This window comes from Ictidomys tridecemlineatus, chromosome 5, assembly GCF_052094955.1.
Source record: "Ictidomys tridecemlineatus isolate mIctTri1 chromosome 5, mIctTri1.hap1, whole genome shotgun sequence".
Lineage (NCBI taxonomy): Eukaryota > Metazoa > Chordata > Mammalia > Rodentia > Sciuridae > Ictidomys > Ictidomys tridecemlineatus.
The window spans coordinates 123367316-123390845 of NC_135481.1; the positions used below are offsets into that span (position 1 = coordinate 123367316).

At 62.3% G+C, this 23530-nt stretch overlaps 2 protein-coding genes across 17 annotated transcripts; one reads left to right on the forward strand and one right to left on the reverse strand.

Annotated features, from left to right (window-relative positions):
* The first annotated feature begins 1367 nt into the window (after positions 1 to 1367).
* On the forward strand, positions 1368 to 10335 carry C5H14orf180 (chromosome 5 C14orf180 homolog). Of its 15 annotated transcripts, none has more exons than XM_078051026.1 (5): positions 1368 to 1920; positions 6600 to 6723; positions 8336 to 8460; positions 8816 to 8851; positions 9268 to 10335. In XM_078051026.1, exons 2-5 carry the CDS (start codon positions 6683 to 6685, stop codon positions 9555 to 9557), a joined length of 492 nt encoding a protein of 163 aa, XP_077907152.1. In that variant the 5' UTR covers positions 1368 to 1920; positions 6600 to 6682; the 3' UTR covers positions 9558 to 10335. The 15 variants fall into 15 exon arrangements, with proteins under 15 accessions (XP_077907152.1, XP_077907156.1, XP_005334701.2 ...); XM_078051030.1 differs by having other exon boundaries at positions 6600 to 6705; XM_005334644.5 differs by having other exon boundaries at positions 1374 to 1920; positions 6600 to 6705; positions 8331 to 8460.
* Positions 10336 to 10635: 300 nt separating this feature from the next.
* Tmem179 (transmembrane protein 179) lies at positions 10636 to 21761 on the reverse strand. Of its 2 annotated transcripts, XM_005334641.5 has the most exons (4): positions 20928 to 21425; positions 14070 to 14207; positions 13130 to 13208; positions 10636 to 12262 (listed from the first exon to the last, which is right to left on the reverse strand). In XM_005334641.5, exons 1-4 carry the CDS (start codon positions 21230 to 21232, stop codon positions 12083 to 12085), a joined length of 702 nt encoding a protein of 233 aa, XP_005334698.1. In that variant the 5' UTR covers positions 21233 to 21425; the 3' UTR covers positions 10636 to 12082. The 2 variants fall into 2 exon arrangements, with proteins under 2 accessions (XP_005334698.1, XP_077907143.1); XM_078051017.1 differs by lacking the exons at positions 10636 to 12262; positions 13130 to 13208; positions 14070 to 14207 and adding an exon at positions 19310 to 20832 and having other exon boundaries at positions 20928 to 21761.
* Between the last annotated feature and the right edge of the window lie 1769 nt (positions 21762 to 23530).

Here is a 23530-nt window from a genome sequence, read left to right on the forward strand (position 1 = left end):
CACCTCTGCCCACCCTGAGGAGGCCCGGTGGTGTCCTGACCAAGCAGGTATCGGTGGAGGGCACAGGGCAAGCCTTATCAGATGGGGCTGGGGGTACAGCTGGCGGGGACCAGAGGGCTCAAGGGCATCGAGAGCTGCTGGGCCTTTGTGGGCACAATAAACCACCCAGAGCAAATGGCCACGGGACAGTGGTGGCTTCCCTTTCCAGAGAGAGCAGGCAGTAGGCAGCTTTCAAGGCCTGGGCCAGCCCTTCCTTCTCTGGTCAAAGGACAGGACAGGAAGGAGCTGCCCAGAGCTCCCCACTCTGTGCCCAGTGGGAACAGCTCCGGCTTTGGTGGGTCAGAGCTGAGCCGGGATCGGGGCTTTGTTGGCGTCAAGACCCTGGTCCTCCTACATGTCCCTGCTGCATAGGACTCCCTCTGCCCCCACCCTCCTAGGCTCCTAGGCGGTCTCCCTGGAACAAGGGTCAGTAAGTCATCCTGGGCCAGCTGGACACCTGGTCTTTGTGAATAAAGCTTTATTGGGACACAGACATGCCAGATCCCCATGTCTGAGGGCAGAGTTCAGTGTGGCCCAGGGAGCAAGGAACTGACCACCTGCCCTTACAGGGGAAGTTGCACCTGCCCCAGGGTTAGCCAGGGAGTCCCCCCAGCACCCCTGCATGGGCATGGATGGTACGTCCAGGCTTCTGTGGCCATTGTGGCCCCTGGTGGCCTGGACATCGTCCCTCCCCTCACCCTGCCCCTCTCATCCTGCACACCCAGGCTCAGGGATCCCATAGCTGTACCTAAGCAGGACATGCCTCCAGGGAACATTATGAGACAGGTGTCTCCGCCATCCTTCAACTGTCCTTCAAAACAGTTGAACCCCATAAGTCCCCGAGAGGTCTGCCCACTTGCAGACCTCATGCCTGTGACAGCCCACAAAGCCCCTCTTCAGATCCAATTCCCCTGGGGATGCCATGCTCACCTGCAGATGGGGCTACTGAGCAGCAGCCACTGAGCCTGAGCCAGCACCTCCTCCTGGCTGTGTGACAGTGGGTGGGTTGCCTGGCCTCTCTGAGCTTCACTTTCCTCATCTATAAATGAGGAGTCAATTACACCTGCCAAGCAAGGCAGCTGCAAGCAGCAGATACAAAGTAGAGCCCTGTGTGCCCCACTGGGCAGACCCTGGACACTGGTCCCCTCACTCCCACTGTGCCTCCCTGGCCCAGATGCTGTTCCTCCTGCCAGGCACTACTGGGACTCCGACAGCATGCCCCAAACCCTCAGCTTGGGACTTGTCCTTTGCCCTTTTCCCCTGAAACCTCTGGGCTTGGGGCCATGTGGGGCAGAGGAAATGGGCCCAAGGGGGCCCCTCCCGAGCCCAGGGCTCCGCCCTGCAGCGGGGCCTCGTCAGGGCTGGGCTCCCTACAGCCCACACGACCCTCACTTATCCACTCATTCAAGCCCTGGGCTTTCTGTAAGCTACACAGCTCTGGGCCAAGGGGGAGGGAACAGTAGCCCTGACCCCTGGCCTTGTCTGCAGGCCTGGCCTGCTGTCCACCAGGGGCCTGGGGAACAGCCACCTCCCACCCAATCTGAGGCCAGAGGCCTATCCTCGGGTTGTTGCTATTCCTGCCAAAGGGGAGAGGTGACCGCAGCTCAGCCCTGGAGAGCTGGACAGACTCCACAACAGAGCAGAGGGGCCAGGCTCAGGGACGCAGCTCGCACCAACTGGGTCCTGTGGATAAGCCGGTGGCCCCTCCAGGCCACAGCCAGAGGGAGGCAGCAGGCCCTTCACCTGTGTGCCCTGCGGGGCTGCCCCTGGCCCCCCTCCTCAGTGGGCAGGAGGGGCTCTGCCATCCCTGACGCAGCGGACACTGCTGGCACCTGCAGAGCGGGGCTGATTCTGAGCTACGAGGACCCCGGAGGGAGCCAGGTAAGAGAGCCAGCTCCGGGAGCAGGCGGACGCAGCTTCCTGCTCAGGAACAGACGATGATGCAGGCCAGGAACCCGCAGGGTGGACAGCAGACAGAGGCAGGGGCTAGCAGGCCACCTCCCCTGGCTTTCCACCCAAGACTGAGGGGCTCCCTAAAGGGGACAGTTCAGGAAAACCAGGGCTGGTGGCCCCAGAAACACCCAGCCCCTCTGAACCCCATCTGCACAGAGAACCGGAGAGTGGACTCAGGGACATCTTAGCCCCTGGTGTTCTGAGACTCCTGGGCGGCCAGGACTGGCCCAAGGCTGTGCCCTTCAACTACACCCTGCCCGAGGCTGTGCCCTTCACCCACACCCCCAGCCTGTGCCCTTCACCCACACCCCCAGCCTGTGCCCTTCACCCACACCCCCAGCCTGTGCCCTTCACCCACACCCCCAGCCTGTGCCCTTCACCCACACCCCCAGCCTGTGCCCTTCACCCACACCCCCAGCCTGTGCCCTTCACCTACACCCTGCCCGAGCCTCGGCCATCTTGGGGAGGCAAGAGCCAGCCCATTGGGGGCAGAAGCTGGATAAGGGCCTCTCAGCCACATAGAGGCTCCAGACACCCCTGGATGGTGAGAGCTGCTCCAGGCCAGCCCTGCTCCCTGTCCCCAAGCCAGGGCCATTAGGTGTCTGAGTGAGCTGCCTGCGGGTTCTGCCTCCTCTGGGAGCCCTGTGCCCCGCACCCCAGCTTGGCCCCCCACCTGCAGAGAGAAGGTCAGTGGGGCGTCCCTGGCTTCCTGCTTCTTTCCAGCGGGGAGAAGACACAGCTTGGCTCTGCAGCTTCAGCTCGTCTAGCCAAACTGCTTAGGTGACTGGGACAGTGGGGGCCCCAAGCCCCGTGGTGACAGCCTCCCACAATCCCCTGCTCAGAGGCCCCCCGGGCAGCCAGGCCCTCAGGGCTGCTGAGGCCACTGCCTGTGTTTCTGTAATGGAAACTTCTCCGCCCGCCTGTGAGCGGCCTCACAGCTCCGGTTCCCGCCCGGGTGAGGCTCTGATGATCAGCAGCGTGTGGGACGCAGCAAGTGGGCCAGCTCCCCTGAGACAGGCGGGACACTGCCGGAGCCCAGGTGGGGTGTGTGTGTGTGTGTGTGTGTGTATGTGTGGCTCACGAGCCTCCTCACTCTCCCAGGAGGTCTCCAAGGAGCCTGTCCCGTCCCCAGCCCCTGTAGAGGGCCGTGGAGGTGGTGCAGCAGGAAAGCCCGACCCTACTCACCAGGCTCCGAGTGCCTGCCCTCCAGGACTGTGGGCCTGGGTCCTGCATGCCCGTGGGCTCAGCTTCGGAGTGGGGGTACACGAGGAGCAGCTGTGGGTGCCAAACAGGGTGTCCATCGGTGGTCAGAGCCGAGGAGGGGCACACTGGCAGCACCGGCTGGGCCCTGGGGCCTGCACAGGCTAGCCACTGGACCTGGGCCCGGCCAGCGCCCTGGGCAAGGATGTAGACACAGGTGCCAGGCTGTGGGGGTAAGCGGGCAGCACGGAGGGAGCAGAGCAGGCAGTGAGCTCCTTCCTCCACAGGCCCTGGAGGCCGGGGAGGGGCCGGGGCTTAGAGGAGGGATGGCAGGTGGCATTGGGCTGTCACCAGCTCCCAACAGCTTCAAGATGAGGTGGGGCACTTGGACAAGCCCCAAGAATGCTCAGAGGGTCTTTGGGGCCCCACGTGGCCCAGAGCGAGGGGCAGCACCCGTCAGACAGGCACCTTCCCCAGCAGTGTGGCATGGCGGTGACACTCCCCAGGCCCAGTCCCCAGTAACTATGTTCTACCCTTTATCACCCATCTGTCACCAGCCAGCCCCAGAGCAAGTACACTCGAGTTACACCCTGTCCCTGCCACCAAGGCCTCTGCTGGGGGGCGGGGACAAGCAGGCCTCCCCTGCTACTGTGCAAACCAGGGCCACCTCTCTGCTGCGTCACTTGGGGACAGGAGCCCCCAGGAGCTCACTCACATGACCAAGGTCACAGAGACCAGAACCCCGCCACGCCTGGGGACACCAAAAGCCCTGCTTCCTGAGGAAGCTTCCTCCCCTCCTGGAGGGGAAGTCTGGGCCCAGGCAGCACCTGCCTGTACAGGGGTGGGTGGCCTCCTGGGAGCAGGGACGAGGGCAGCCAGGTGAAGTGCACAGCTCCAGAGGGGCTGCAGGCCATGGGAGAGGGGCTGTCCCCATGCCTGGCATCCACTCTCCCAGGAGGGACCACAGGGCAGATGCACCAGCTGGGATCTGCTGTGACACAGCCCACCTGCACCCGGCAGGGTCCAGGCGCAGCTGCCGAGGCTGCTAGCACCAAGCAGGGAGCAGGTCAAGGCCAGGGAGGCTGAGTCTCACTCAAGGTCACAGGTGGCCACATGAGGAGCTCCAGAGCCCAACCCCCAACCAGCAAGGTCACAGCCCAGCACCCGCACAACACGCTGCACACGCTCATCACGTGCTTACACACTACGTGTGCACACCACACAGACACACCCACAGGCACACACAGCACATCTGCATGCACACAGACACATGCACACACGAATAAGACACATATGCACACAAAGTTGCAGATAGGAACACCTGAGTGTGCATTCAATCCCGGCAGGTGTGTGCTCTCCCACATCAACATACACCGTCACATTCACTCACATGTACACACATGTGGGCACTCCCAGGGACACACACGCTCTCCCACGTGTGGCTACTGTCATAATCACACATATGACACAGACATGCTCACACGCACATGTTGTCCTACAATCCCCCAAAGAGCCCTGTCCAGGGACAGCACACCACAGATCTCCTGGCCATACAGCAAAGGGGCTGAGTCTGGTGTGGCCCTGCCTGGGGTGGCCCTGGCCTACCCAGCCTGCTCTCCAAGGCAGTGCAGGGCATGACCTGGGCAGGCTGGCTGCAGGGTTGGGGTGTCCAGTCTGTGCAGCCACAGGAGAAGCCAAAGAGCCCATAGCTCCCCCTTCCGGACCCAGGAGACTGACAGGGTCCCTGCCCACCCTTGACCCCAGCCTCTGACAATCTGGCAGGGCTTCAGCAGTTCCCGGCCCTCCCAAGTGTGAACTGGGTCCAGCACCCTCTCTGCAGATGCTGCCCAGGCTGCCTGCCAGGCAGTGTCCCCAAACAGAACAGCCTGGTGCTCTGTGACAGCACTGGCCTGGAGGCTACGTGGGCCTGAATTCCCGTGGCCTCAGCCCTGGGCACTGAGGCCGCACAGCCTCTTAGCAGAACGCCCTGAGCGTGGGTAGACATGCTGGCTCCTGCACCCGCTCCTTGCTCAGCCCTGTTTGCAGTAAAACCTGACGCCACCTTGGGAGAAAGTGCTCCCCGTGAGGTCACCGCGCTGGCGGGCCTTGTGGTGTGGATGTCAGGGTGTCGGCTCGCCCCATGCTCAGGTCCGACAGGGCTCCAGGAGCCAGCTCTCTCCCAGAAGGAAGGCTGCAGGCGGCCCAGCCGCACCCCTCCAGGCAGCTGGGGACAGGGGAGCCCCCAGCCTGTTCCCAGCCCTCAGGGACAGGGCCCGGGAGGGTCCACAGAAACCAGGACGCTTCTCATGAAATTCAAACTTTTGCCACCACCCGGAGGGCAATGATGCCCACCAAATGCCCCTCATCAGGGCCCTGGGAGAGCCTGGGCAGGGTGGAGGAGGGCAGACGGCCCCGAGCCACCCATCAAACTGGGAAGGAGCCGGGAGGACCAGCCTGCCAGCAGCCCTGTGTCAGCCTCTGTGGCCAGGGACACCCCTGCCCTCTCTGACCTCACTTCCCCTGAGAAGGTAGGGAGGTGTGCTCGGCAGCCCCAGGCCTGGGAGGGCTGGTGTCCGGCTGCCCCTGCTGGGATGCCCAGTGGCGTCCGCACCTGGAGCAGGACAGGAGACCTTAGAGGTCAAGGCCCAGCCAAGGCTATGGAAGAAGGAAATCTGTGCTGGGCAGCCACCCTGAGCAAGGCACAGGGGACATGCACAGCTCCTGGCAACTGGGGACACGCTGGTGGATCAAGAGGTGCCTCTGTACCAGGGAGGGAGCAGCGTGACCCAAGGAGGGGCAGGTCAGAGACAGAGAGGCAGAGAGAGAATCAGACCTTGACAAGGAGAGAGAGATGTGCTTAGAGACAAAGAACCAGAGTCAAAGACAGAAGGACAGAGGGTAGAGGGACAGACAGCAGCAGGGACAAACCTGGCCAGTGAGGGGTGGGCTCATGAGCTCAGGGGCACAGCAGGACGGCTGCAGGACCCTCTGGAAGAGCCTTTCCCAGGCCCGCTGAGCCCTGGCATTGCAAAGCTCCCACCCTTTGTGGGAGCCAGAGCCACCCCTGCTGAGCAGAGGCAATGCAGAGAGACACACAGTGACAATGACAGAAGGCACACTGCCAGGCAGGTAGGTGCAAATCAGGACAGTATTATGCCCTGAGGAGTATTATACAGCCATGAAAGATGAGGGTGATGGAGACCGGGCAGCAGCGGAGGGCACTACTTGCAGGAGCGGTTCTGAGCACACAGGGCACAGGCTTTGTCCGCGCTGGGCAGGAGGGCCGCGGCCACGCTGGGCAAGGCCGGCCGGAGCTGGAAGCCACCTGGCTTCCCAGGAGTCATCTCCTCATCCCTTTGTCTTTAACGGGGGGCGCTGCTCATGCAGTGAACCATCTCCTGTCCTAGGACCATGTTCCAGTAAATGAAGACCACGGTGCCAGCCCCGCACCCCGACCCCCGGCCAGGGCCCCGACGTCAGCCCAGAAGAAATGAGGCCACGTGGGGCTCACAGGTGCCCAGGGCGGAAAGGGTGAGGCGGGCTGCCCGAGACGTCCCCTGCACACACTGTGTCCCCTGGGGTGGGGGCAGTGAGGAAGGCAGGGTCCCCACCCTTGCTCTGAAGGTGTCCTCTGCCCCAGGAACAGCAGGAGGGGACCTGGGGCCTGGTGGGGTAGGGAGGCCACCTTGAAGGGCCTGGTCTGGTGAGGAGGCACCAGGTGGGCACACAGCATCAGGCCAGGGTCCCAGACACGGAAGCAGCGTGGGGGTGGGAGACGGCCAGACTGAGGAGGTCAGCGGCAGGGAGCTGGTGACTGCCCTGCCTGCTCAGTACTGACCCGGTTCCATGTAAGAGCAACTGGCAGGGTGGGGGGCCGGATGGAGGCAGGGGACGTGGGAGCCATGGAAGGTGACAGCTGAGAAGCGCAGAAAGGCCAGTGCTGGAGTGAGGGAGCAGGTGGAGACAGGACACCTGAGGCTGTCACCAAGCGTCCTCCAGGATGAACAGGGAGGGGCCCTGGAGGGGGTGTCAGCAAGGGAGTCTCCACAGAGCAGGATCGGGGGCATCCAAGCAGGAGGGACCAGACCTCAGGCCCTGAGGCCAATGGAGGCTCTAAGCTCACTGCCAGGTCCAGTGCCCTGAAGGGCAGCCTCCCTCACCCCAGAGCAGCAGGCTGCGTGCGGTGGGGGTGCCCAGCTGGGAGAACCTGGGGATGGCCCTCAGACAGCCTGTTGTCCCTGGGCCACAGACAAAGACACTGGGCCCTCAGAGGCCAGGAGCTCACCTTCCAACCTGGGGCTGGGCAGATGAGCTGGTAACGGAGCAGGTGGGCGGCAGCCCCGGGTGGGCACGTGGGTGCACAGCTGCCTTCCTGCTCACCCCGGAGCCGCCTGGGAACATGCTGACCCAGAAAGGGAGGCCGAGACCCCAGTGGCCAGGCAAGGCCACAGCCAGCCCCATGGAGCTGGGTGGAACTTGTTATCTTGGCCCCCTAAGCCAGGGCCCCTCCCCACGCCATCCCCATGTTCCTTGTCCCCCGAGTCCCTACAAGGGCCAGAACAGCAGCCAGAGATAATGCAGAGGAAGGGGCCAGGGCTGGCATCTCCCCTCAGGGAGGAGGTGCCTCGCGCCTTGCTGGTGGGTCCCCAAGCCCTGTCTAGGCCCTGCCCCTCATCTGTATGAGGGGGTTCTGGACAGGGTAGAGCTCTGCACCCCCGTCCCTCCCCGCCTGATCCCTGGTCACCAGCCTTTCCAGGCCTGGTTTTGGGGGCCCCACGACAGACCCTACAGGAACTCAGTGGACTCAGGGCAGGCTCCCAACCCTGAGGCGGAGAGTCCTCCATCAGTGGCCGGTTACCCTGAGGTCACCTTAGGATGGGTTATTCCTCTTATTAATATGTAAACATTACTGTGCCCCACTTGGACTGGGAGGCACAGAGTGTGGGCTGGACAGGGGCCCGCTGGTTACTGCCCTGCCTGCTCAGCTCTGTCCGGGTTCCATGTAAGAGCAACTGGCAGGGTGGGGGGCCAAGGGCAGCTCTGGGGTCTCCACACTTGTCCCTCTGCATAAAGCCCAGGGGGCAGTGAGGACTCTGCTGAAATGTGCTCACTGGGGCCTGCTTCCCACTCTTGGCCAGGACAGTGACAGGAAGCAGCCCCGCTCCATCCTGAGACGCGGCCAGCCCAAGCCAGGGCCTCCGGGGGCCGACCCACAGAGGATTTCCAGGCACGTACGGTTCCGAGAGCCCTTGGAGGCGGCCATTCATTGTAAGAGGGCACGTGGGCCAGCATCAGGGTCTGGGAGAGGGTGGTGCCCAGAGTGCCCACACAGCTCTGGCAGGACCCCAGACCCCCAGAAGGGACCACAGTCCCTGTTCTGTTTTCCCAGGTAGACCCCCAGTAAAACCTGGGCAATAGGTCCCATGGACACAGGGTCGTGGTCAGTGGGGCAGCTGCTGATGGACAAGGACTGTTCTCCATCCCGCTGTGCTCGCAGGGTCAGGGCCCTGAGGAGTGGGCCCTGCCTGGGGCTGGGCGGCTGCTGGTCCTCTGGGCTGGGGTCGGGAGAGACAAGCAGGGCTGGGCGCCCGGCAGGCTGAGGGATCTGTGCTCTCCCTCCTAGACATCGCCAGCAGGGACACCAGGGCCACCGTCAAGGGTGAGTTCTGAGCCCAAGCCCCATCTGCCCCGCGCTCTGGGCCTCCACCCACAAGGAGTTCCTGCACGTCCCGGCCCCACACCTTGCCCCCATCTCCCCAGGCCCCACAGTGCCACCCCTGTCTGCTCCAAAGCTGAGCTCCACACTGGGGTCCTGGGTGCACACAGCTGGGGACCAGTGTCCACCCCCCCATGGTGCAGTTTGCCTCTGGCCAGGAGTGGGGATCCCCATCCCATAGGGACTCTGGGAGTCACCCCCAACCCTCCCAAATGTCCATCCTGATGGGTACAGGACAGTGGCCCGGCAGCCTGGGTCTCCTTCCATCCCTTTCCCACCGAGGGGAAGCCCCTGGCCAGTCCTCACCCGAGAGGGTCAGGACACAGGCCACAACTGATCCGCCCCGCCTCGGCCCACAGTGTCGGGCCGGCGCCTGCCCCGCCGCAGGTCCCTGCTCCAGCGCCTGCCGGGCAGCAGCTCCCTGCTCCTGCGGCTCTCCGTGTGCATCCTGCTCGGGGCAGCTCTGGGCCTGTGCTGTGGCCGGGCCAAATCCATTGCCACACCCCTGGAGGACCTCCGAGCCCGGCTCCTGGTCCTCCTCATGCGCCTGTGGCACTTGCTCCTGGCCTGCTGGCACTGCCTCCTGAGTGTCTGGCCAGTGGCCAGCCAGGACGTCCCCTCTGGGCAGCCCTGGGTAGAGGAGGGTTAGGGTAGGGCGTCAGGCAGTCCTCGGGCCCCAGCCAGGAGAGAGCCCTGCCAGCTTGCTTGGCAAACCCAGGACTCGTGGCAGGGGGACCTAGGGACAGTGACCGCCTTGACTGGAGGCCAGACGGGAGACGCGCTGCCCCGCCATTTTATGTGTTGGGGTACACTGTGAGAGTCCGTCAGAGGACGAATCCAACTGGCAGCTGTTGGGCCTCACCTCCCTCGACCCAGTGGGGACCCTGGCCTGAATGGGGGGATACACGGAGGCAAGTCCTGCCTGGACACCCAGCTCACTCTCTTCTACTGCTTAAGGGATGGATCCCCCAGGCCTCAGAGACCATGGGTAGGGGTCTCCAGGGTTTCCTGCAGCTTCAGGGTCAGGGGACCCCAGGGTGGAGGAGCCCTGCAGAGAGGCCCTGTTCCCAGAAGTGGCCTCCAGAGGACCATGGTGGGGGTCAGGGGACCCCTGGTTACCACTTCCCTGCACCAGCCCAGCCGCCCCCAGACCTATGCCACCTCACCCACCCTGGGAGGAGGACAGGCAGGTCCCCACCCCTACTGCAAATTAGAAGGAGGCTCTGAGAGGAGGCTCACGGCCCAGGCTCAGCCCCTGGGCATGGGCTGCCTCTCAACCTGGTTCTGGGTCAGGGCTGGAAGGGGGCTGGGCCCCCTCCCCATAGCTAGCTGTCCACTGCCAAGATGGCAGAGAGAAGTGTCCAGCTCTCAGGCCCACAGAACTGCCATCCCAGCTGTTTTTGTAATAAATGTTGCTCAAACAAGGACCCAGAGGAATCCCTCAAATCTGTCCAAACACCTAAGGGGTCACCCAGGGGCCGTGAGACTCGGACCCCTGAAATGCAGGCGTGAGGCCCACTGTGCCCAGAAGGCCATTCCTGATAAGCCCCTGAAACTGACAGAACAAGCCCAGGATGCAGCGGTTCAAATCAGACTGGAGGCAGTCAGAGCCACGGAAGCAGGGAGGCTGAGGGAGGCTGGGGGAGGCTGAGGGAGGCTGGGGGAGGCTGGGGGAGGCTGGGGGAGGCTGGGGGAGGCAGCCAGGAGACGTGACAAGCCCTCATCCGCAGTGGAGACAGGGTTTGCTTTTATTTTGACTTGGAGAAAGAGACACGTGGAGGTTCAAGATCTTCACTTTCAGTTTAGCCAGAAGGAAAATTAAAATAAGGTGGCCCCCTGAAAACAGCAGGGAGGAGTCCAGGCATCTCAACAGCAGTCTGCAGCGGAGCCACTGTGGGGACCCACACCACAGCCCCCAGGGGACCCGGGGCCCACGGCAGACCAGCACCCAGCCCCCTCCTGGAACCCCCAGGGCCTAGGTGTCTGGGGAGCCATGCACAGCCCCCCAGGGAGCTCCAGTGCAGGCGGACGTAGGTCCACACAGCGCTGACAGCGGCTGCCCTTGGCCAGCTGCCCTTTCCCCTGCCCTGTCCCTCTCTCCTCCTTCCAGGGTCCTGGGGGCTGTACCCAGGGCAGAGTGAGGCAGGAGCCACTCCACTCTGTGTTGGGGAGACAAACCAGGACCCTTGGGGTTGGGAAGGGTCTTTGTGTCCAGTAGACTAGGGGCCCAGGAGGAGAGCAGCGTTGGGAACCTCATACTGACACAATACTGTCCCCTGAGTACCTGTGGGAAACTCCCAGCTGAACCCTGGGCTGGCAGCAACCTGTCCCACCTGGCCTGGACTTCCCCTGGACTGGCACCTGCCTTCAGAGTGTCCTGACAAGTCCCTGCTGGCCTTGCTTCCCAGGCCCAGCTGACCATGCTCACCAAGCCCCTCCAGGTTGGCCTGAGCTACCTTCCGCCTGAAACACAGCAGTCGCTGGTGGACAGCAGACAGCTGGACACGCTGGGCTCTCCCTTCCAGAAGGGCATGGCAGTGCAGAGGGAGCCTGTGGACTAGCTCAGGACAACTGGCTCACAGAGGCCAGGGCGGGGGGCATTTCCACATGGGGTCCCAGCCCCTGGAACAAGGTCACAGAGGAACAGGCCCTCCAGGGAGGACCGGGCTCTCCTGCAGGGCTGCGCAGCCACCACCAGCGCTCACCACCAAGCGCAGCGTGGAGCCAGGGCTCCCTGCCCACGTCCTGCTCCTGCGGGCTGGGCTGGCCAGGCTCTGAGGCCTGGGCTGCAGTCTGCAGGAGGGAACAGCAGCACCCTCCTGGGCAGCTGGTCTGCACTTGCACCTCCCTGTCCCCACGCCCACAGGCACACACAGTCACCCAGAGGCGGAGCGTGGACCAGCCGCCCCAGTGGCAAAGGGACCCGGGGACCTGGCCAGGAGGAGAGCCGAGTGCTGCGTGAAGCCTGGCAGCCCCTGGCCCTTTGCTGCCTAGCCAGCCGCTGCCAGGCTCTGGGTGGGAATCGGGGTGCTCACCTCACAGCAGGCAGGGCGGGGGGACACATGCAGGGCGGCGCTGGCAGGGGTGGGGGCCCGGGCAGGGATCCCCAGCTGCTCCCCCAGGACAGGACGATGGGCAAGGATCCTGGGGTCGACGCCCCTGCCAGCGGGGAGCCTAGATGACGGCGCTCTTCTCCCCCTGGAAGGAGGCACGGGGGCCCGGCCTGGCCAGCAGCAGCTCCTTCTCGTGGACCAGGCTGTCCAGTAGGTCCTCCTGGCGGCAGTTGTGGTAGACCTTCAGGAAGGCCAGGATGGTGATGGCCAGCCAGGCCAGCCAGGACGCCCAGAGGCCAAACTGCACAGAGAGCAGGGCAGCGTCAGGGCACAGCCCGCACCCACCCTGCCCAGTGTCCCACTCTGTGAGCGAGGACATGGGCTGAGGCCTGGGGACCTCAGGCTCCTCTCTGCAGCCCCCTCCAGAGCCCAGTTTGTGAAGGAGCCTGTGGATTCCAATCTCTACCCCAGGAGGGGGTCCCTGGGGAGGAGCCAGGGCCACGTCACCCTGGCAGCTGGGGCTGCTCAGCTCCAAGGAGCTGGCACACGGCAGGACCCCCTCCAGCCACTGGAATAAACTGACCTTTACCTGCTGTTTCCAAACAGTTGAAAGAGAACGATTTAATCAGCTCCAGGCCGGCTCCACGTGGACCCGATTCCCCCCTGAGCAGGTCTGTCCCCACACCACCTAACTGGCACAGATTAGGCCCCGAGCATCTTCCGTTGGACTTACCTGTCACTGTCTGTGACCGTTTCAGGTCACCCCAGAAAGATCCTCACCTCCAGGCTCTGCCTGGGGCCTCACTGACCACCAATGTGTCCAGCCTACAGGATGCCCAGTATGGAGCCCAGTGAGGGCTGGCAGGGCAGACAGGCAGAGTAGGAGCCTCCCGTGCACAGGGACACCTGGGACACCACAATGGCCTCCTGTTCTGCTCCAGGATGACCCTGGACCTGGCACCACCCACCTGCACAGGACGCTCTGAGGCCTGTCCAGAACACAGACCCCTCCCTTCAAACCCAGGACGTGAGGCCCCTTTCCAGTCCCACCTCCCCACACCCCATCCAGCCACCGGGAACCTGGCCCTCCCCTCCAGGGGCACCTTCTGCTTCTGCAGGCTGCCCTGGGCCTGCTCCTCCCTGGGGGGCAGTGATGGCCCCACCCTACCTGGGCAATGGCGAACTGATCATAGAAGGCAGAATTGTCCACACTCAGCTCCAAGTCGATGTCCTGGAGCTCCTCACAGCTAAAACGCAAGGCGTGGGTATGAGGGTGATTTCTATGGCCGAGTGGCTGGCAGGGAGCAGGGAGCACCACCCCCAAGTGCTGAGGGCCGTCCACCCGGCGGAGGGGGAGCCTCTAGGTCCCCACCCCCATCAGCACAGCAGGACTGGCTCTGGGGAGAGGAACCTGTGCAGACCCACCCCAGCCTGGCCTGGGATAACCACTGGACACACAGAGGTCAGGCAGGCCATGTGCCCAGGTCTGCGTCACCCAGTTAGACATCAGGTTCCAGAGTTGATTTTCTTAAAGAAAGAATGTGGAGCCTCCAGAAGAGGTGACCTGAGGTCCTGCCCCCAAGGTCTGGGCCTTCTTAGGGCTGGGCAGAAGTATCCCAGAGGGATATGGGCAGTCACATGCTCCACTTTGGGCACCCTGATAGTCAGAGGCTGCCCCAGGTCACAGCCAAGTGGCCGCCCTGATCACAGAGGTCCCTGGGCGATGGCAGGGAGCCACCTTGCCCCACCAGAGCCTTCTACTCTATTCTCCACCCCCTACCCTGCCAGACCTCCAACCCCACCAGGACCCAAGCCTCTATCCCAACATTTCCTTGGGCCTCTGCCCCCCACAGGCAGCTCAGGGCAAGACCCCAGGGTCTCGGACTGCATGGCCACCTTGAGCTTCCCAGGGTCCTCCAACCCCTGGTGGCTCTCCTAGCCAGGAAGGAGGGGGTGGGCTCCCAGAAGGGGCGACCAGGAGTGCACAGGTGGGGGTATGGGGGGGGAGAGCCAAGGTGCAGACCAGGACAGGATTCAGAGGTAAGATCCCTGGGGCACAGGCAAGGCCGGGGAAGGGTCTTCCAGGGACACAGCAGGGGGCAGCATACCTGTGGGGCACAGTGCCCTTCTCAGTGACAGTGTCACACCACATGGTGAAGCCCACGCTCACAATGGTGCTGGCGATAAAGACCAGGAAGACCACGAAGGCGCTGACCAGGAGGTTCACGAAGGCATAGAAGAAGGAGCTGCAGCCAAGGACAGGAGATGGACGCAGGGGGCACTCAGCACCCCCAACATGGGCCCAGCCCTCTGGACTTCCTGGTTGGCATCTGGGCCCCAGGTGGGTCCCAGCAGGGCTCAGGGGCTGCTCTCCTTCTACAGCCATCCCTTGGCCCTAGTCCACACGCAGCCCCGAGCTGCCCACCTCACCTTCCCAAAGACCCAGAGCTGGAACCACGGGACCGTCACTGCACAGGGGAGGCAGGGCCAGCAGGAGGCCAGCACAGGGACGAGACGGCCGTTCCAAGGCACGGGAGACAGTGTGCACTGGCACTCAAGGCGCCCTCCTGAGGCTGTGCAGCACAAGGCCACAGCCCAGGCCACCCCCACGGTCACCCACTACTGTGGACCGAATGCCCACCCCCAAGTTCACCTGTGGAAATCCCAACCCATGGGGAGGGCATGAGGGACGGGCCTTGGGGAGCAGACAGGCCATGGAGTGGAGCCCCAGGAACTGGGTCACTGCCTCGTAAAAGGGACCCATCATGTGTCCACCACATGAGGACACGGCAAGAAGGTGCCGTGCACGAACGAGGAAACAGGCCTCCCCAGACCCAACCTGAGAGCACCCTGGCCGCGGACATGCAGCTTCCAGGACTGGAGCAGGACACCCAGGTCAGGGCACTTTGCTTTAGCATCTCAAACAGCCTGAGACGCTAAGGAGGGTCTTCTACCTTCATGGTCTCCAGAGCACTGGGGACTGGCTGCGTTAGGGACTTGCCGAAGGTGCTGACTGGCCTATTTAAAGCTAAAAGGACAAGCTGTGAGGGGAACTGGCACAGGCCAGGCCAACCAGGGCCAAGCTGGAAGCCCTGGTCAAGGGGCCATCAGGGGGGCTGGCTCAGGCCTGGGCCCACTGCCCCGGGGGCCCCAGGGCCTCCATCAGGTGCACACAGCCACGACACCCAGGGTGCCACTGATTCCTTGTCTGCCCACACAGGGGACCTGTGTGGGGTCACCCACGCCACCAGACCTCTGCCTTGCCCAGAACATCCACCATCCAGAAGCCCCTGAGATTCAAAGTCCCTTAGGCGAGCCTCAGGTCGGCTGCCCACTAAGGTGCCAGGGGGTGGGGGACAGGGACTGTGCCCCAGTGGGGCCCTCACAGGCAACATCCTCATGTAGGACAGCAGCAAGGAGCAGGGTGGCCAGAAAGGGCCTGTCCACCTCCAAACTGCCACAGGCTTAGAGCCCACTGGTGCTGCCAATGTGTAGACTAAGCAACCTGGCTTTGGGACCACCTGGAAACCAGGTGGCATCCCAGCCAGGAGGTCGGGCTGTGGCTCCCAGCGTGGCAGGTGCTACCTGGGCAAGCAGATGGGCAATGCCCTGGGAGCCTGCTTTGTGCCCTCCCTCCCCGTGCCCTCCCCACCTCCACGCCCTCCCCTTGCCTCTGTCAGGCCCTGTGCTGGAACAGGAGCCTGTGGTCCTGCCTAGGAGGTGACACACCAGTGACAAACCCAGTCCCTGTGCCCAGCTCAAGGCAGGTGTCACCAGGCTTATGAAATCTCGGCAACGATCCCACAGCACTGCTACCAGGGCCCACCCGCATCAGTGGCTACTGGGCCAGCAGCCGAGCTCCAGGATGGGAGGCTTGGACCCCAGCCCTGAGGAGACAGGGGCCCGAGGACGCAGTGCTCTTAAAACCACAGGCTGTGACCCAGCAGTCACAGCAGCAAGAGCAGGGCAAGCAGGACTGGCAGGCACCCAGGTGGGAGACCAGGCCTCCACCCAGGCTTCCGGCCAAGGGCCCAGCGAGTCGAGTCCCATCCCACCTGCAGGTGCACAACGGACACTGGTAGCAGACAGACCCCACCCTGGGTGGACACTGCCCTGTGGCCCCGCTCTGCACAGGACCCTGTGCCCTGCCTGGCCTGCTCGCCTCACAATGGCTCTTCACTCGCATTCCCACCCCTGCTGGGAGGCAGGTGCTGTCCACCAGGTAACCCAGGGCCCCACTCCCAGGGACACTCACTCCCTGCCCACGCCTCCCAAGACAGATCCCCTGTTGTGAATGGCCCACTGCCCTCCCAGCCCTCAGTGCTCATCTAGAGCTATGTCCAGGGCTAAGGTCAGTGCTGCCACCAAGAAACTGGGCTGCAGGAAGTGCAGTCACCCATGGGCACCAGGTGCCTGGAGACTGGGCTCAGAACTGCTGCACCCTATGCAGAGCAGCCTGGGACTGAGCAAGCTAGGGGAGCAGGGGCCTGGCCTGCTGGAGGACGGCTCGTGGAGGACAGCAGGACGGTCACCCAGAGCTCACCCCCATGCAGACCTGCACTGACTATTCTGCTCCAGCCAAGGAGGACAGGATGGCGGGGGGCAGGCAGGGACTTGGCCTCCACAGACAGAGCCAAGCAAGAGCCCTGCCTTTGGCACAAAAATCCAGCTCAGTGGACAGCAGGAGGGTGAGGACTCAGCCTGTGCCAGGACACACTCATCCTTCCACCTACTGGACAGCACTCTGTGGTCCTCCCAAGGACCACCAAGGTACCTGGCATTCCCAACTCCCAGACAGGTCATCCCAGCTGCTGCTGCCCCCTGCTGGTCTCTGCAGGGCTGGGCTGGCCACAGTGCAGACAGTAGGCCAGACAAACTGACAGACCAGCGCCACATCTGTGCCTCCCCAGTGGGGGTGGGACAGCAGCCCCTGAGCTGCGCAGTGAATTCCAGGCGGGGTGGGAAGTAGGCATGGAGAGCACTTCCCACGGGCTAGAGCTCCTGCGCAGGTCTTCCTGAGCCCGTCCCGAATCCCTTGGTACAACACATCTGGGACGCACAGGGGCCCTGCAGTCCCTGGCCCTGTCCCTTGCCAACACTGAGGATGCTCACACACAGGCTCCAACAGCCAGAGACTCTGATGATCTGCAGACGCCAGACACTTCAGCATCATGGTTTTCTCCTCCCATGGCCGGACACGGAGCCCCCAGGAGGCAAGGAAGACCCAGCCGGAGCCACTGCTGACAGCCTCCTCCGCTATCTTGCCACTCCTGGTGGGTTCCCACGGACCCTGCTGGGCTTTCCAGATTTTTGAAGAATTGGATATATGTGAAGCCTCATCTGGATGGAGCCCTCCAGGGTCACAATGTCACCCCACCCTGTCCCCCAACACACAAACTCAGGAAAGGACACCGTGGAAGGAGGAGTGTAGCACACACAGGGTTAACATATCTTCCCCCCCTGCCTCTCAGGGTGCCCAGCCTAGGATGTGCCATCTCCATGGTGACGGCTTCCCTGGGAAGCCGGGAGCAATTTGAAGGCTGAGCGACAGGTGTAGGCAGGCAGAAGGGTTGTCTTAACCCCCTGCTCCCCAGCCAGTCACAGGCTGCTGCCAAGCCTGGCGCAAAGGGTTCCTCTCGGCCAGAGTGCCCCATCCCAGGCCCACAGCCCACATCAGCCCTGTCATTTGCCCTGCAAGCAAGACCCCCAAAGATACAGGTGCCACCCACTCAGCCCAGAGCTCCGGGGTGATGCTCCAGACCCACAGCTCAGGACCAACCCAGGGACCCTCAACAGGCCCCAGGCTCTGCCTCGGTGCTGACAGAGGGAAGCCAGAGCCTCAAGGTTGCTGCCTCGCCTTGGGAGAAGCAGTGCGTGTGCTGACCTCAGAAACCAGAGACTGACAGGGTACTGATGGCCCTGAGAGCCTTGCCCACCACACGAGCTCATTGTAGATGCCTGCCCTAGCCCCTTAGCTGTCCCAAGTCCCTTTGCTGACCCAGCACTTGTGCTCGCCTGCATTGGAGGTGCTGCTCTGGGTTGACCACCTCATCCATTGCTGGCCTCTGCAGACCCAAGCTGTTCAGGAGGCCAGAACTTACTGACACAGCAGGTCTGAAGGGCTGACCCCTAGGCTAGCTAAGTCATGAATCTATAAGGACTACAGGACCAGCTGTGTGCCCCCAGGGCAGGACAGCTCAGGACCCAAGCATCTTGCTGATACCTCTCAGCAAACATCATTTGATGACTCCCACACACCAGGCCCTGCACCCAGCCCCGAGGACACAGAAACAAATAAGATGCCTGCCCTGAGTTCACCCCACCAGGGTCCCCTCAGACTGATGCCCTCAGCCTGGAATGGCTTGCAAGAGCTTTACCCAAGTCCTACAGAACTCAGATGAGTACTGACATCACAGCTGACCACCATCTAGATTGTGCACTAGGCCAAGAGGAGGGCAGGCAGCCAAAAGCCCTGTGGCCTTAGCCGATAGCTCCTGATGGGACATTATGTGCTGGAGGAAAGAAGGCTGGACCAACCATGGCTGCCCACACAAAAACTGGAGAGGGGTCATTCCAGGCAGGACACGAATCCAACCACTGGAGCAGAGAGGCCCTAAGATTCTACCAGCAAAAGCTGCCTGGGTCAGGCCCCCGGTGCACTCGAGCCATGTGGTCCTCCTCGGAGTGCCCTGACCACCCAGCCATCTGCTTCCTAAATCCCACTGTGGGCTGGTCAGCTTGCCTTTCAGCCAGTGATGCTACTCAGGACCTCAGGAATGACACCATGCAAGAGCCCGGGAGGACCTGGAAACTCATGCCTCAGTTTCCACATTTAAAGTGGGCGATGCTGGCCATTCCACAGGGCAGGTGGACATCTTCTACAAGATGACAAGACACAAGCCGGGGCTCCCGAGGTCTGCTGCCTAGGTCATGCAGAATGAGCTTCCCTGTGTGACAGATCCCTGCCCTGCAAGCTCTGGGTCTCTTCACTCCCTTGCCTGTCCCTCAGCCTCAGGTGGTCACCCCACCTCTCTGAAATCACCCATTGCTGTGGCCACAAAGCTGAGTCCTGTCTAGAGACCTACTCTCCTGTCAGCCCTGGCCAGCCCATGAGCATCCTGGGGCCAATCCTCCTGCAGAGGCCCAAAAGGCTGGAAGGATGTGCTTGAGCAGTGGCTGACCCCCTATGGCCTGTACCCTCCACCTCCAGAGGCCCAGGCAGGAGGGACCCCAGGACCTGGGGCATCCCCTCCTCTGACTATTCCCATGTCCCCTCTTCAGTGCCAGCTCCTGTCCAGAGACGTTTCTACCCCCTAGACCTGCAGAAGGCTGACAGGGTAAGGCTTGATTTGGTGATGTGGGTGAAGGTGACATCTCAAACATCTCCTCAGGACCCTAGCCATTGAGGAATTGAGAGAAACGGAGACCTGCCAGGCTCACAGCCCAGAGTTTGGGGCCCCAAACCCTCAGCACTTGGAGGCCTCCCCAACTGACACCTGGCTTCCTGCAGGCCTTGTGTGCAGACTCTTAGTGGAGTGAACTGTGTCTCCAGAAAGCTATGTCCAAGTCCTGGCCCCAGGTACATGGACTACTTGGAAATAGGGTCTTTAAAAGTGTCATTTAGTTGAGGATTGAGAATGAGATCATCCTGGGTACTAAATCCAGTGACCATGTCCTCATGAGAAGAAGGGAAGACCAAGAAACGGAGAGAAAGCCATGTGAAGACAGAGGCGGAAAGGAGCGACAGCCCCAAGCCAAGGAACAAGGAGGGCTGCTGAGCAGCCGAAGCTGGAAGGCACTTAGGAAGGACACTCCTAAGGAAAGGGGCCCTGCAGACACTTTGATTCTGGACATCCAGCCTCCAGACCCGGGAGAGAGGAAGGGCCTGAAGCCCCCAGTTTGTGGTGCTTGGTTACAGCGGCTCCAGGACATTCCCACACCTGGGGTCCTAGGACTTGCACCCCTCCTCCAGGTCCTGCAACCCCACCCAGGCACAGCCTGCTGGCCCTCTCTGCCCCAGGAGCCCCCTTCATCCTCTCTCTGCCTCTCTGTCTGACAGCTCTCAGGGTGGGCAGCAGGAGTCCTGCTGGCCCCACTCCTGCCCACCCCCACATCCTCAGAGTCCTTGCCCATCTCCCACCTCCCTGCAGAGGGAGAAGCCACTAAAACCTGCCAACAAGTGACAGATGGGGGCAGGGCAAAGTTTGAAGGCCTGGATCTCACTGTCCCTCACACACAGGTGCCCTGGCTCCTCCCAGGCCCAGCAGGCCTCAAGTGGGTGGGGGTTAATAAGATGCCACTGGTTGAGGAACCCACCCAGCCCCCGTGAACCTCCTCCCCCAGCTCCAGGGTAGTGCCAGGGCAGGATAGGGTGACGAGGACAATGGCAGCCCAGGAAGGGAGGTAGTGGAACCAGGAAGCAGGGCCTTCCCTCATTGCCCTGCCCCCAGCCAAGGTTGTGCCTGCCCAGGATTCCCCCAGACATGCTTCTGTCCCAGGATGATGGGGAGTACTGGAGGGCACCCCACTCTCCTGGCCACCAAGGCCTGGGCCCTTCCCCCGTTCAGGAGAGAGCAGAGCAAAGCACAGGCACAGAATCTGGCTGGGAGCTGTCCCCAGTTCTGGAGAGTGGGAGCCTGGCTGCGCCAGCAGAGGAAAGCCTGGAAGGGCCTGGCCAGCTCGGCCATGACTGTGCAACATCTGCACCACAAGGGGGGGTCGATGCCCGGAAGCTCGTGGGGAGGGGAAGGAGGCACTGGCCTTGTACCGATGATCATCATGGCCCCTGTGTTTGCGTGCGTAGGTGGTGCGGGCCCAGTGTTGACACCTGCAGATCTCTCGGCTGCGGGAACCCTGGAAGTGCTCGTGCTCCTGAGGGTAGGAGGGCCTGGGACGCTGAGGGCACGGAAGGGGCACCTGCGCGGCCTGAGGGCTGCGTCTGTTGGGGCCCGAGCGCCCCCACTTACCCCTCGTGTCCCTTGCACAGGAAGAAGAGCGTGCGCCAGGCGTGCGCGGCGGCCAGCAGCAGCGAGAGGAGGCTGGCGAGCAGGCTGAAGCGGCAGGCGGCCGGCGGGCCCCACTCCTGCACGGTGAAGCGCTCGCGCTCCTGCACCGTCAGGTTGGCGCTCAGCCACATGCCTTCGGTGAAGAGCAGGCAGCGGCCGCGGAAGTCGTGGCCATTCTCGGACAGCGGCACCACCACCACGAAGCTGAACAGGAAGGCCAGGAAGTAGCAGACGCACTGAGCGAAGAGGAAATTGTTGAGCGCCATGGCCGGGCGCGGGTGAGAGGTGGCGGGAGGAGGCCGCAGGCCCGGGAGTCTGCGGGCGCTGGCCCGAGGGGCGCTCGGCGGGGCCGGGAGCCGGGCAGCGAGAGTCTCCGGGCGCAGCGCGCAGGCCGGACCGCGCGGGAGGCTGCGCAGTGGCGGCGCTGCCGATTCCCGCGCGCCCCGCCCGGACGCGTGCGCATCGGCCAAACACCGGGCGCGCCCGCGGTCAGCACCGCGGACAGCTCCAGGCGCGCGCACAGGGGAAGGAGCAGGAGGTTAGGTGGGTTAGGTGAGGGCCACGCTGGACCAGGCCAAGCTACATGGATGGAGATGCTGCACGGAAACCAGGGGAGGGAGCGGGAGTATAGCCAGTCAGCTTATGGAGACCAGATTCTGCCAGTAGATGTGCCATGAGCAACATTTGTGAGCGCTAAGGAAAGGAGGTGGGGGGTAAGTTTGAAGTCTGAGCTAGAGTGAGGATCCATTTGCAAGGATCCCGGAGCGCAGGAAGCCTGGGGTGGGGGAGGGGCGCGGAGCGGAGGAGCTGGGTTAACGAGAAGGGGACGGAGGTCACCCTCGGGGAGAGGGGAGGGCCCTGCTGCCAGCCAGGAGTGTGTGCTGTTTGTGATCTCAGCACCCAGCCCTCAGCCTGACACAGCAGGGCCTGGAGCTGTTTATAAGATAAATAATGGATGCCCCAGGCACCTCATTAAGACATCTTTGCTGAGGTGGATTCCACTGATGCATTAATTAATAGAATTAATGCCTTTTCTAGTTTCCCTGAAGACTAAGTCACATTTAGTCCCATTCCCAGAGTGAAGAAGCCCCACACTTTTGTTGCAAGTACTAAAACTCTTTTATTGCCAAAGTAATATATGCTTGTTTCTAAATCCCAGCTGTATAGATACGTATCACGGAAAAGATGAAATTCTCCTCTCCCCACCCCCCACACCAGGGTGACCACCTAGCATCCACACTTGCAGACACCTTGCACTTTACCACACACACCTTCCACAGCAACCTTCATGCTGTACCTGTGTTCTGCAAGTCCTTTCACTCAGCAATATGGACGGTTTCCTGCCTGCAAATACAGGTCTATTTTATTCTTCTTAATAACAGCATAACACTCCACAATAATGATGACCCAACAATGTGCATAACTATTCCTCTTTGGGTGGACACTTGCCCTTGAATCAGAGACCATCCTCAGTCCCCTGGCACCCAGCATCTGTCATCCAGTCCATTCCGTGCTCCTGCACTTCCTGCTCTGCCCCCGCCCCTCAGGCTCCTGAGGTGAGTGCCACCTAGGGCGCTTCCTTCCCTTGACATGGTACTCAGGTGCCCCAAGGGAGGGACGATCATTCTGTGCCAACCACCAGCAAGGTGGCCCCGATACTTACCTGCCCTGGTCCAGCCCCTAATCTCCTACCCAGTGTCTTGAAGCCCAGTGTGTGTCTCCCAGAAAACCTGACCTGGGCTGGTGCTGAGGAACAGACACGAATGTGGGGGTCCTCTGGGAACAACACCTAGGAGCCACCAAGAGCAGCAGGACTGGCCAGGGAGAAGTGCCCAGTGACTCAGGCAGGTAAGGACAGTCCCACAGGAATGGTCCTTCAGAATCACCCCACACTGGGTAGGGGCTAGACTTCTGCACCCCCAAATCGACCAGGGGCTGGATGGGGGCTGCTCCCACTGCTTCACTCCGGCACTGGTTCACAGCTCATGGCCCAGGAACGGTGTCACAGTGTGGACCTGCAAGTCTCCCAGAGGCTCCTGTGTTGAAAGCCTGGCCCCCAGTGCAGCAGTGTCCAGAGAAGGAGCTTTTAGGAAATGGATCCTGAGGCTCCAAGCTCATGCATGGGTTAATCCTTTGTGACTGAATGGATTATGGGGAGGGAAGGAAACTAGAGTGTGGGACATGGTTGGAAGAAGTGGGTCACTGGGAGTGAGTCTGGAAGGGTCTTCCTGTCCCTGACCTCCATCTCTCTCTCAGCTTCCCCGCCCCACCCTCTCCCTCCCACCAGGATGTCCTGCCTCACCTCAGCCCCAGAGCAATGCAGCCAACCAACCATGGACTGAATCCTCTGAAGCTGTGAGCCACAGTAAATCTTCCCTCTTCTAAGTGGTTCTTGTCGGATGTTTTAACACAGCATCAAAAGCTGACTAACACAAACAGCCTCACAGACACACACAGAATTACGTTAGATGAAAACCGGCCCAGGCAGGTGGGCACACACTCAGGCCAAGGCAGAGCAAACCCGCTGTGTTCCCATGGCCAGAACCGAGAGTGAAAGACAACAA

Excerpts from the sequence above, each read along its gene's own strand:
- C5H14orf180 (XM_005334642.5), top strand. The coding sequence starts at position 6,616 with ATGAAGACCACGGTGCCAGCCCCGCACCCCGACCCCCGGCCAGGGCCC. Across the intron at positions 8,461-8,815 it reads CTTGGAGGCGGCCATTCATT|ACATCGCCAGCAGGGACACC; the intron begins GTAAGAGGGCAC and ends TCTCCCTCCTAG. Across the intron at positions 8,852-9,267 it reads CACCAGGGCCACCGTCAAGG|TGTCGGGCCGGCGCCTGCCC; the intron begins GTGAGTTCTGAG and ends CTCGGCCCACAG.
- Tmem179 (XM_078051017.1), bottom strand. The coding sequence starts at position 21,232 with ATGGCGCTCAACAATTTCCTCTTCGCTCAGTGCGTCTGCTACTTCCTG. Across the intron at positions 20,833-20,927 it reads CTGTGCAAGGGACACGAGGG|GAGCACGAGCACTTCCAGGG; the intron begins GTAAGTGGGGGC and ends TCCTACCCTCAG.